Source organism: Lissotriton vulgaris, chromosome 4_1 (genome assembly GCF_964263255.1).
Source record: "Lissotriton vulgaris chromosome 4_1, aLisVul1.2, whole genome shotgun sequence".
NCBI classification, from domain to species: Eukaryota; Metazoa; Chordata; class Amphibia; order Caudata; family Salamandridae; genus Lissotriton; species Lissotriton vulgaris.
Window position 1 is genome coordinate 668,123,870 of NC_141691.1, and position 12,515 is coordinate 668,136,384.

General features: G+C 40.9%; 1 protein-coding gene across 1 annotated transcript in view; it reads right to left on the bottom strand.

The window, feature by feature from the left end:
* NAPG (NSF attachment protein gamma) overlaps positions 1–12,515 on the bottom strand; it is a 161,914-nt gene that overhangs the window by 96,016 nt on the left and 53,383 nt on the right. Inside the window, exons 4-5 of the mRNA XM_086964936.1 lie at positions 3,781–3,798; positions 3,071–3,101 (exon numbers count right to left, since the gene is read on the bottom strand). Coding sequence (XP_086821062.1) covers positions 3,071–3,101; positions 3,781–3,798 — 49 coding nt within the window. The remainder of the gene's footprint in view (positions 1–3,070; positions 3,102–3,780; positions 3,799–12,515) is intronic.

Sequence of the window (12,515 nt, forward strand, 5' to 3'; positions counted from 1 at the left end):
GAGCTGTGTTTCCATGCTAGAAAATATGAATGATGGGAGTTCAAAGCCTAAGACAAACTACGTAATTGGGGCGCTGATTGCGTTGTGAACTGTACATTTTAATGGACATAATGTAAGGCATATCTGTACTTTGTAAGGAGCCTGCTGCGCCCAGGAAACACCAGTGCGCATAGGTTTCTTGCTTTGACAGGGACCAAAGTACATCATTAAAACGAGCATGGATAAAACCAATTGGTCTTGCATCGGCTGCCAGCGTTTTGGCTTCGACAATGCTTGTGTTGTTTGGTTATGGTTTTTTTAAAAACCTTTTTTTGTCTGGGTGAGCTGCTGAGCCCTTGCTAATTGAAAAAAACAGCATTAGTCTAAAAAAGCGTACATTACCATGGTAGTCCCTATGCCCAGCACTGTAGTGAACTACTTTGTGTATGTGCTCCTTGTGAAAAAGCAGAATGAGGTTGCTCACTGCGGAGTTACCCAATGGCTGAAGTGGACTGACCCACTGCCCCAAGCAGACAGAAGAAAAAGGTAAATAATAACTACAGACCTTTGGACAAAGAGGGTTAGGTGAAAGCCCCCATTAGAAAGAAGAATATATGAAATTTCAGTAAAAAATCAATTGGTTTTGGAGAATGCCAGATATACAAAAAAACTGGATAAAAGTTTTATTAAAGTAAAGCTATTTTTGTCACCTTAGTAATGAAAATTAAGTGTAGTATTTGAAAACAAAAACATAAAAATTCCCCAAAGATTTGAGCAACACAACCATAATGGTCTTCCTCTATTCCACAGGCATTCATGACCTCATTTGTGATGACACAGATGTCATCAAAAATGTCATCTACTACGACATTTGAGATGACACATACCACATCATGAGTCACATCTTAGCTGATGAATCTGAGCAATGACACAACCATACATGCACCTCTCCGCTCTAAAAGCAGCGCAATGAAATCACTCAGATCACAAATGAGATCAACAATGTCATTAGAGATTATATCAGATGTTCTATCACAATTCACATCACTATTATGACAGACGGTGCTCAATGCCCCTATACCCCAAAATCCACTGGGTGCCTCAACGTTTGACCATGCCCAGCAGGACATTAGAGCTGGGACTAGCCATGTGTAAACCCGAGGATAAGTATAAAATGTGGATAAGTTCAGACCCACTTTAGCGGTGACCAGTGGATTCTAGGCTCAGTGCCTCGTATTCAGCCAAACCGTTCACTCAGCACTGTGGCCCTACTGGTCACTGGCAATTACGTCCGGCCATGCTGTGTACTTTAGGTGTAGGTTCTTAAGCTAGAGTTTTGCACACAAATGCCCTACACTCAAGTCCTACTTCGACATGTCCTTCAACCATGTTAAGTGGTATCTCAGTGCAGAGTATGGCCATATCCAGTCCCTGCACCAAGTGGCCACCCATAGAACGTTAATGCTCAGGCAAATTAGTCTTCTTTCTAGTTCAACTGCTTGAGGACTTTAGACCAGCGTCGTGATTTATTGTATGGCTAAAGCAAGTCATTTCTCCCAGTTATCTTACAGAATCCAAACAAACAAAAGGCAAAAAGATCACATTTGGACAATGGCGGATGGTCCACCAGAGCAGCATAGGCTATGTGTCTTGGTGAATTGTGAGATCACCAGCTGGATCCTGCTGCCTTCAGAGAAACCGCCAGCATGAGAGATGTATGGAAGGCAGAAAAGTTTGCTGAGTTGGCACCATATTGTTTTAGACTCACTCAGCGAACTTATATAATTGTCAGAAACAAACTCTCAAAACATGAATCTGTTACAGACACGGAAAACAAGATGGACCCCATGCGCATATTCCTCCAAGTGCACCAGAGCAGTTGTTTGATATCCTGTCTGTGACACCAATGCTTGGCATGGTGCTCCTAAGAAGGGAAATCTAGTGATGGTCACGTGGCCCTAATGAGGACTAGGCAACAATACCTATGACCTGGCAGCCCTGTGGGAAATGGATCAGGTCATTGGCTTTTCAAAAGCACAGCCAGCTGAGGCTCCACCATCTGAGACCGTGGTGCTTCCCCAGCTGTAAATGTAGAGGGAGAACAGCCAGTTTGTGAGGGTGGGTAGTGACACTTAAAGGTTTTACTTTTATTTAGACTTTTTCTTTATTGGGAAATATTGTGGTAAATGGTTTCTATAGCTCTCTCCTGGTGGGGTTTCTCCTTGTAACTTCCTATCCTGTAACCTGCCACCTAACTACCTGCTAATAAAGAAGAATCTACTTCTACACCTGTACTACGTATCCTTGTTTGTGTACCACAAATATCATCTCTTTACTTATGGGGACACGGCAATCTCTCAGTTTTGAATACCTTATTTAATAGTTGTATTAATCTGCTTCACAGCCTTTGGAAGCTTGCGGATCATCTTAGTCTCCTAACAGTCGTGTCCAGGTGCTGTGGGGTTTCTGGATAAGAACGTAAAACCTCTATGTCTCTTTCACTTCCACCATCCCCAAGACGTTATCAAATATATAGTCTATTTGAAAACATATTATTTTGGGGCCAAAGTAAAAACAAAACCAGTGTACATAAAAAAGGAAATGGCGTTAATTACATGGACAGACTGATGCAGAGAGGTGTGCCTGAAGTTCTTTTAAAATAAATAAAAATATTTTGAAATCAAAGTTCCTGAAAATGGGGCAAAGTTGAATTTAAGCATAGAAATAATAAGGACTCTTTAGTACACACAAAAATGACACTATATAGAAGAACTTTCCGAATAACAAACAAGTTACATCTATACAAAGAAAATGAACTATATTTCACGTCACAAAAATTACCAAGGAGATTAAACTAGTGTGCTTCAATTCTGATATTCAACGCTGTTTTAAGTAAACAAACATGGCAAAGTGTTAGACATCTGGTGTTGCAGGTGTTACAAGTGCCTACTTTCACGCAAAAGCTGAGAGCATCACACCTATTTAAATATCTACCGGAAATTAGTATCAAACGCGAATGTAAAACGAAGTTGAACTCAACTAGAAGTAAAACTACCATCAATATTTAATCAAAGCCTGTAAATGTACTAACCTTTAACATCATTCCAGCTTGCTCATAAGCCCTAGAAAAAGGAAAAGGCAAATGTTTGTAGGTTATATTTTCAGCAAATTATAGAACTACTGTGAAATTAAACTTTGAGGAATATCACTGAAGTTCTAGTAGGAGGTAGACCAGAGAAGAGCCACAGGCTATGGAGCATTAGCTCATAATCATAGGGGATGGTCTCCAATTATAATTAGTATTTTGGCATTGGGAATCAGGGAGGCATTAGGCTGATTTAGCAATGTGAGCACAGACAAAAGGTTCACCATGGATTGGGCGGAGAAGAGAGAGCTGGTGAGGGGGGTCAGAAAGAAGCCATTTGAAAAATATATGTTACTGATGATTTTGAGGTCACCATTCAATGGGTGTCAGTCTGATGTGCTGGTTTAGCACCTCAAAATAATTTTAGACAGTAATGGAAGAAGGGGAGTGGTGGGATACAGTTCTCAAGGTGCCCTCTGAACCAGGGGCAAGGTAGTGCTCAAAACAGCCTCTGGCAAAAATATAAGAACGCAGGACCGGTCTAAATGTTTTTGAACAAAGCTAAGGTAAATGCAGCATGCATATCTGACGGATGGTGCAAATCATGAGCAGTCCAACCAAACTGTTCTCAATCTAAATTTGTAAAATTATTTGACTGACACAATCTGCTGTTTACCATACACATACACTGCATGCAATGAAAAATATATACTCACTTGGCAGCGTGGAACAGACTGGAAGCAACAGGGCTATGGTTAAGTATAAAACATTGGTTATGTGTGGTAGGTTTCATCAGTGCATTCTCAAAACAGTGGACAAAGTGAGAGGCAAGGAGCTGCAGTGCAGAAATGTAAGTTTATGAAACCACCTCAGTGTGAAAGTGTAGTAACGTAAATTAGGTAAGAGAGAGTGTCTTCATATTTTAGAATGCCTAACATGTTTACATAAAAATGCCAATCATAAGCATTTATTGAGATGTCATAGTACTGGGGGGTTTAAACCTAAGCAGCATATCAATCACATGATATTGCAGAACCAAGGACTATTTCCAATTATATTTGTAGAAAATTGTACGAAGTACTTGGACATCATACTAACAGAAATATTACTCCCACCATAATAATAATAATAATAATAATAATAATAATAATAATAATAATAATAATAATAATAATAATAATAAGGCATTTATTAAGCACACAGCTACCCCAACGGGGTGTCCCGGCGCTACAGCAGACAGATAGGGGAGCAGAGCAATAACCATCTAACAATTATGATAAGGGAACCTCAGTCTAAACACTGCCTAAAATAGTGTGGCGGATTTATTTTATAGGCCTGATTCACAAAACCTAGGATACATTTCGGAGAGTAAAATAAGCCTAGGTTTATCCCAAACCTGCGTTCACTTTACAATTTGCGACATTCCTAAGGGCTACACATGGAAAACTATGAGCATTGTAGGTTTTCAGGCATAAGCGCTTTGCTTAATTCAAAACCAGGTAGCTTATCGAGCTCTAATTGGCCACCTGCACTGACGGAGTAGCCTCTGGTCCGTGTAGCGCTGCCTATGGTCACTGGCCTCTGCCGTCGGCAAAAGTACTGCGCTCCACGGAGGCCTGACAGTAAAGATGGGCGGTTCTAGTGACAGCAAAAAGAACAGTGCCAATGATCCAGATGGATTAGAAGACTAGGTAATACCCACTTGGGGCAGCTGTTTCTCATTGCTGGAGTTTTCCCTGCTGAGCTGTGGTAACAGTGGAAGTCCTAGCACCACTAGTATCATTAAGGAGTGCTCTCAGGTACATATACTACAAATCTGCTGCTGCCGCTTCTTCTCCCACCTTGTCGCTAAAGCTTGGAACTCCCCCAACCTCCACACTTCACCCTCGCTGACCCAATTCAGGAAGTTACTCAAGACCTTGCTCTTCGACTAAGACCCTCAATACAGCCCCTGGATAACCTCTCGGCTGACAGGCTGCACTATATAAATACAGTTTGATGTATTGACAGCTATGAGATAACTACAGACATATTGAGAAGTGGGTTGTCGCTCAGGAAAAGTGTCTTCATTTGAGTGATTAACATTTCAGAAAACCCTGCTATATTTAAAGGAGTATACACGTGTGGCTGACCATGAAGGGTGAGACTGTCTGGATTCCCCAACATTAGAAGCAGCGCAAAATACTCCAACTGATTTCATGGAACACTTCCAAACCCAAATACTGAAGCACACAAAAGAGCTTGCATCCAAATATTCTCTGAATCCAAGAATATTGTAGCGATGATCTCCATTTTCTATCAGAACTCAAACTGTTGGAGAAAATATTCCCAACTAGGAGCTATTTGAAACAGACCCATGACAAGGCAAGAAGTAAAATCATGAGGGTCCAACATAGGGACCTCTTAACAAGTAGAAGGTCTGTGAAAAGGAAACATGGCAAATTCTCATTCATTATATCATACAGTACTCTATGCTTGAAATCTATAAGATTTCACATAAACATAGGCACCTTATTAGGTTGGACAACACATTAAAAGGGTGTGATCCCTGTTAGACCGCCCCTCATAGGTAAAAGGGGGACAGCACTGAGTAATGTACTGTGTTATCGTTATTTGAAACCAACTACAAATGACTTGTGGCTGCCCTCACAGCTAAAGGGCTTCTATTAATGTGGTCTATCTAGGGTTTGCGCTTTGCAAGGGACAAGACATACTCATTTCAATGTAACAAAAGTTATGTAATCACCAAATGTATTAACTGTAACACCAAATACGTGGTATACTGTATTATCCATGAATGTGGGCTCATTTATATAGGGAGTACCACAAAACATCTTAAAGAGAGGATCCAGGAGCATATAAAGGCAATCAGAAATGACAATGTTAACTATACCCTTGCAGTACATTATAACATCTTCACAATATTGTAAGTGTCAATAATGTGTTATAACTGAGGACCTTTACTACTATATTTATAGAGACTTTACTCTCCTATGTGCCCCATGTAGTAGATTTTACATTGGAGTTGCTGATGAAAAGATTTTGGTCACAGAATTAAAGTAACACTTGAAATCTAAAATGCCATGGGATTACTTTATTAAGACCTTGTAATGTAACATGTTAGTATGTACTTTCTGAAGCAATATTTGACATGTTGTTTAATTCCAGATTTAATGTTGTGACTCCGAAGTACCTATTTGTCTTACTATGGACACCTATGCACCTTATTTTCATAACTCCCTCATGTGCACAGCTTCCTTTTACCATGGTGGTAGTCCTTCTAACACTTACACAGTTGTGGTTTCAGTTACTCGCTCATAGCTGCCTTAATACGCACACATACATGTTTGATTACTATGGCGCAAATTTACTGACATGCCTCTTCTTCCTTATTCTCAATCTCACATTTAAACATGACAATGCCTTTCGGGTCTCTTCAATGTTATCAGTCCTCTTTCCATTTCCAAACACGAGCGTTGGCAACCACTCATATATGTGTAGTATGGGTAAGACAGATTGGTCTAGAACTCACTAGGAAAGGACACACATGCCAGGTGAGGGGACATTTATTTCAGTGTCACTCGTAGTATTGTGATACTAACTTTTTCTATTTTGGAGATTGATATTGTTGTTTTGTACTTGTAACCTTTTGCAAACAGCAGAGCCATTACATAATCTTTTCGAGCACACTTACTTATCCAGAGTTATTCTTCCATATAGTTCTTGATTCTTCATGCTGGTGGCTTAGGCTCAACAAGCCATAGGAAGAGTTAAAAACCTATTGTAACTTACTGATCATCAATTATCGTTGTAATTGATACCATTTTTAGCGATCATAAAATTATTTCCATCTCAATGAATATACACCCCCCTAAATGTGACCAATGGTCCTTGAACAGTAGCCAAATAAATTTTGGTAACAGTTCGGGAAGGTGTTATTGGAATGCAAGGGCTCACCGCTATCTGGAGGATATGCTAGATATAGCAATCTCCGAGCTCCCCTCTTGGTATGGTCGCGAAAATGAGCTCTTTTCCCTGTTTTTGAGTTCAATAATAGCAGGGGCTAAAAAACAGAACAAGAAAAAATCCATTAAAACAACTCTCTGTCCTCTGAAATTACTCAATGTAGACCTGAATAAACTTATAAGGGCCCAATACCTAAATAGAACTGAGGATAAATCCCGACAAATAACAACACTAAAAAGGAGAAGGAGGCGACTCTTATACTCTCTCCGAAAAGAAAAAGAGGATTCCATCTGGATAAAAATAAGGGAAGCTGCAATTAATGGAGAATTGAGACAATTTTGGTCCCTTATAGGTGAAGGGTGCGGAACGAGAACCTTTCTGCTGCCTATCCCTATTGAGGAACATATATGGAGGGATTTTGTCTCAAACCTCTATGCTAGCAACCTCCCAGTTTCTCCCCAAGTTCGGCTTTTAGATATTAGCCAACCGATAGAGTCTTTCTCAGAAAAAGACATAGAATTCGCCATTGGGGAAATGAGACGCTCAGGAGCCATGGGTCCCGATGAAATCCCAATTAATGTGTTAAAGCAGAATAGGGTCAAATGGAGCAAGCTCTTATGTCCTATTTTTAATTCCTGCATATTAAGTGGAAAGGTCCTACCTTCCTGGAAGGGAAGCATCCTGGTCCCATTGTACAAAAAGGGTGATCGTCTCCTCCCCCAGAATTATCGCCAGATCGCATTGCTGGATGCAATCGGCAAAGTTTTTACTAGATGCCTGCTCAAAAGGATAAATGCTTGGGTTGAATCTGCAAATATCCTTCCACTTGAACAGACAGGCTTTAGGAAAAATCATGGGACCCTGGATAATCTAACCGCCCTCCAGGTAATAGTTGATAAGTATATAAGAGCGAGGAAGGGGAGAGTCTATGTGGCCTTCATAGATTTCTCCACGGCCTTTGATAAGGTCGACCGTCAGGTATTGTGGAGAAAGCTACACATCTTAGGAATGCCACATAGCCTCTTACGCTTGGTTCAGGATCTGCATGATGGTACATGGTGCAAGGTCCTGCTGGGAGGGGAAAGAGGTCTCTCTCAGCTCATTCCATCTGCAAATGGCCTCAAACAGGGCTGCCTACTAGCGCCCCTCCTATTTTCCCTTTATATTAGTGACCTTCCCCTTACTTTATCAACATGTGTAGGAATTGCCCCTCGCCTAGGCGAAAGACACATTCCCTGCTTAATGTATGCAGATGACATTTTAATATTAGACCTCTCCCCTAAGGGCCTTAATAACCGTCTGCATGCACTATATACCTTCTCTGAAGAGCACTTTTTGAAAATAAATATTTCTAAAAGTAAGATAATGTGCTTGGAGGGACGAAACAAACTAAAACTGGATCACATTAGTTGGGAATTGGGAGGTCAGAAATTAGAAAGAGTAAAGTCGTACGTCTTTCTGGGTATGGTAGTTACTAGTAACTTAAGTAATAAACTACACATAGAAAGCAGTTCCCGAAAAGCAAAGTCACAGGGTAAAGGCCTTAGATCATTATATAAATCAACAGGTCTTAGACACTTTGCTCATCTGTTGGAGGCCTTCCGGGCAAAAGTTCCCCCGACTCTGCTTTACGGGGTAGAATTAAAATTAAATGACCTTGCAGAATGGGGTTTTTTAGACGCAGTGGAGGGTTCCTTACTGAGAAATTTAATCTCGGTTAATAACAGTTGTAGCTCGGCAACCCTGCGTCTTGAACTTGGCCTTAGGAGTAGCTGGGCTCAGGGACTCGCAGGAGTGATCCGTTGGGTTTTTAGTCTGATTAAAGGAAAGCCTTCTACTCTCAGATCTCTAATTACAAAAGAGTTGATGGGCCCCCTAAATGCTTACTCGATCCTAATAAAGAACTACAGGAAAGCTATTACTCTTTTAGAGTTGGAGGAAACATCCATCTTAGAACTTTCCATGTCCCAATTGAAATTACAACTAAAACAAGCTACATGGAAGCTAAGTTATGAGAGGGACCGGAAATTAATAACACAAAAAAAGGGGGCCACACAAGTGGCTGATTCCTATTTAATCAGACAGATACAGCCCTACCTGTCATGGAACATCCCGCGCGGCTTACGCCGTTTTTGGCTGCTTCTCAGGCAGGACTTGCTCCCCCTGAACAAGTTGTTGGCCAAATGGTACGGGATATCCAACGTATGTAATTTCTGTAACCTAGCAACTCAAGACTCCAAACATGTTCTGCTAGTTTGTCCTGCATTATTGAACTACCGGCGCCTCTGGATAAAACCGGCTTGTATTCAGTTTGGTATTTCTTCTGCAACAGCTCTGTTGGATGCTATTCTTAGCCCCCCAAATGGAATTTTTTGCAACAAAATTTTTAAGTTTTTTAAATGTTTCTTGGAACTCTATTAGTAGGATGGTAAATTGCTTTTGTATAATTATTGTTTGTATGATTTGTTTTTCATGGTTAAAAATTTTATATTGTGTTATGTAATTGTATAATATGTGGATCTCCACGGAGTTCCAAAACATATTCAATAAAATAATTAAAAAAAAATAATTATACTGAGAGGTACTTCTTGTGTTATCAAAAACCTTTACTGGCAATTTTGGTTTACTACCATTTGCTTACTGATTCTCTATAGTAGGGGTCTCCAAACCGGTCCTGGAGGGCCGGATCCATGCCAGATTTGTGAGATATCACCATTGAGATACATGTAGTAATTTTAAAAATCTGTCATGGATGCGGCCCTCCAGGACTGGTTTGGAGACCCCTGCTCAATGGTACCATAGGGCCAACTGAGTTGCGTGTGTAACGTAATCAAGCCATTCTTATCCTTCAAGGACTTGGCGCATCAACAAGTATCTCCCTGCAGCTTATTTAGCCCTGACTTTTTGAGTCGGATGGCTACCATTATTGTTGACTAATATTTGCTCCCACCTTATGACCTTCAGGTAATCTCATTTACACAATCTTCGGTCCAATTGTTTAGAAGCATTTTTCCTCTAAGCATATCTTCTACCATACAATACCAGGTATTTTATGCCACAACCTGGCCTGCTTTACATATTTTATCATTCTTTGAGGAACATTCTGGCTAGTCACTTCTATTTGGTTCTCTCACCGGTTATTTTGACACCTTGGAGGCTATAGTCTTAAGTACTTTAATTCTTGGGCTAACTGATGATGAACCAGCTCCCACACTACCTGGGCGTAGTTACTATTTTGCACTCTTTCTTTGAGTACTTCTACACCATTTTCAGACTGTTTAGGCTAACCGATATCATACAATATGTGTTTGGGTCCCAACACTATTGTGATGCCTTATAAATTGAGCACCTTTGCACCCAATGTTTTGTCAGAGAGCAGTTCTCACTCCTTTTTGTCATCAAGCTTTAAAATGACACATAGTTTCTATATATAATATTTGCAGCCTTGAAAAAGTCAAAGTAAAGAAACATGTGCCGGCTCTCTTTCTTTTTTTCACTTTGGATTGACGAATACTGAAAGAAGTTCTAATCATTTGAGTACCTTGAAATTTATTCTTGGACTCGCAAACTATGTGAACGTAAGCTCTTTGTCCGCTTCAGTATCTGGGTTTTGAAGTTTTCTGCTCTGGAGCTTTTGTTCCAGGTCGGGCTTTTTATCCTTGGTGGCAGAGTTCTCATACTTTGTGAGCAAACACAAAAATAGTTAATATCCTGAGCAATGAATGTCCATATTAATAAGAAATGCCCACATCAGTAGTTGTCACAAGTTTCTTCATCTCTTCTTTATTTTCTTAAGACAAAATTCAACACAACCTGTAGCCAACACGTTTTCGTCTTATTGTGGAGTTTCATTTTCAGGGAGTACTCTCCTCTCGATATTCGTTTCTTGCTCAGGTTATTTCTGGATTAATGTATATTGACTTTGGAACGATATGAAAAATCCAGCACACCCTTTATGGCCTGTAATTTCTTCACTTTAAATTGTGAATTGTTGTGGTCTTTAACGCTGTCCGAGTACTTTATTCGCTCTACAACACTATAACCATTAATAGATTGAGATATCTTGTCTTTTGCCCTGAAGAAGTCTGTGGTTGACTCCACAATAAGACGAAACACGTGTTGGCTAAAAGTTGTGTTGAAACTTGTCTTAAGAAAATAAAGAAGAGAAAAAGAAACTTGTGATAACTACTGATGTGGACAATTCCTATTAATATGGACATTCATTGCTCAGGATATTAACTCTTTTTGTGTTTACTATATGTTTGGGCTGCTGTCTCCATACATGGCAATGGTGGATGGCCATTACATATATCCTTGAGCATTCTGATTTAATGATTGCTACTCAATCAATCATGACATTTGTATAGCGCGCTACTCACCCGGAAGGGTCTCAAGGCGCTGGGGGAGAGGGGTCTGTTACTGCTCGAAAAGCCAGGTCTTGAGTTGCCTCCTGAATGAGAGATGGACCTGGGTTAGCCGAAGGTGGATGGGGAGGGAGTTCCATGTCTTGGCTGCCAGGTAGGAGAAGGATCTTCCTCCGGTGGTGGCTCTGCGGATGCGTGGATCGGCGGCGAGGGCGAGGCTGGTCGATCGTAGCTGGCGGGTGGGCGTGTAGAAGGTCAGGCGGTTGTTGAGGTACTTGGGGCACAGGTCGTGGAGGGCCTTGTGTGCGTGGGTGAGGAGTCTGAACGTGATCCTCTTGCTGACGGGTAGCCAGTGCAGGTCTCTCAGGTGGCCGGATATGTGACTGTGTCGGGGGATGTCCAGGACGAGTTGTGCGGAGGCGTTCTGGATGCGTTGGAGTCTTTTCTGAAGTTTGGCTGTGGTTCCGGGGTGGAGGGTGTTACCGTAGTCCAGTCGGCGGGTGACGAGTGCCTGGGTGATCGTCTTCCTGGTTCCGGTGGGGATCCATCGGAAGATTTTTCGGAGCATGCGCAGGGTGTTGAAGCACGATGATGAGACGGCGTTGACTTGTCTGGTCATCGAGAGGGAGGAGTCCAGGATGAATGTACGCAACTCAGTGCAAACTTTCTTTCCAACCATCCTTTGTTTGTCCTTGGGTTGGTGCTCACAGAGTATTACAGTCTTCATAGATCAACGTAATTTCCCCCTTACTTTGGTCTCTGCTCAGAAGTGTGAACGTTTAGCATAGCCACTAGTGTACTTACTGTTTGATTGCTGGTACACTTTCGTATCCATGGCTAATAGAATAATTGTGGATTGTCTGAAGAGTTGATTCAGTATTTGTTAATGTGAAATTCCTTGAGAAAGCTTTTATTTAAAAAATAAAATAAAAAAAGGCAAGTATTGCTGAGCCTCCCTCTCCTCACCAATCGACAGCTGACCCATCTAATATTTTAAATGAATTAGATAAAGCTCAATTGTATCAAAGCTATCACTGATATCATAAACGGAACGTTGGCTAATCTTAATACTAAAGTGAATAATTTGCGACATTTTCTAGATAAAATTGCTAGATTAAGGG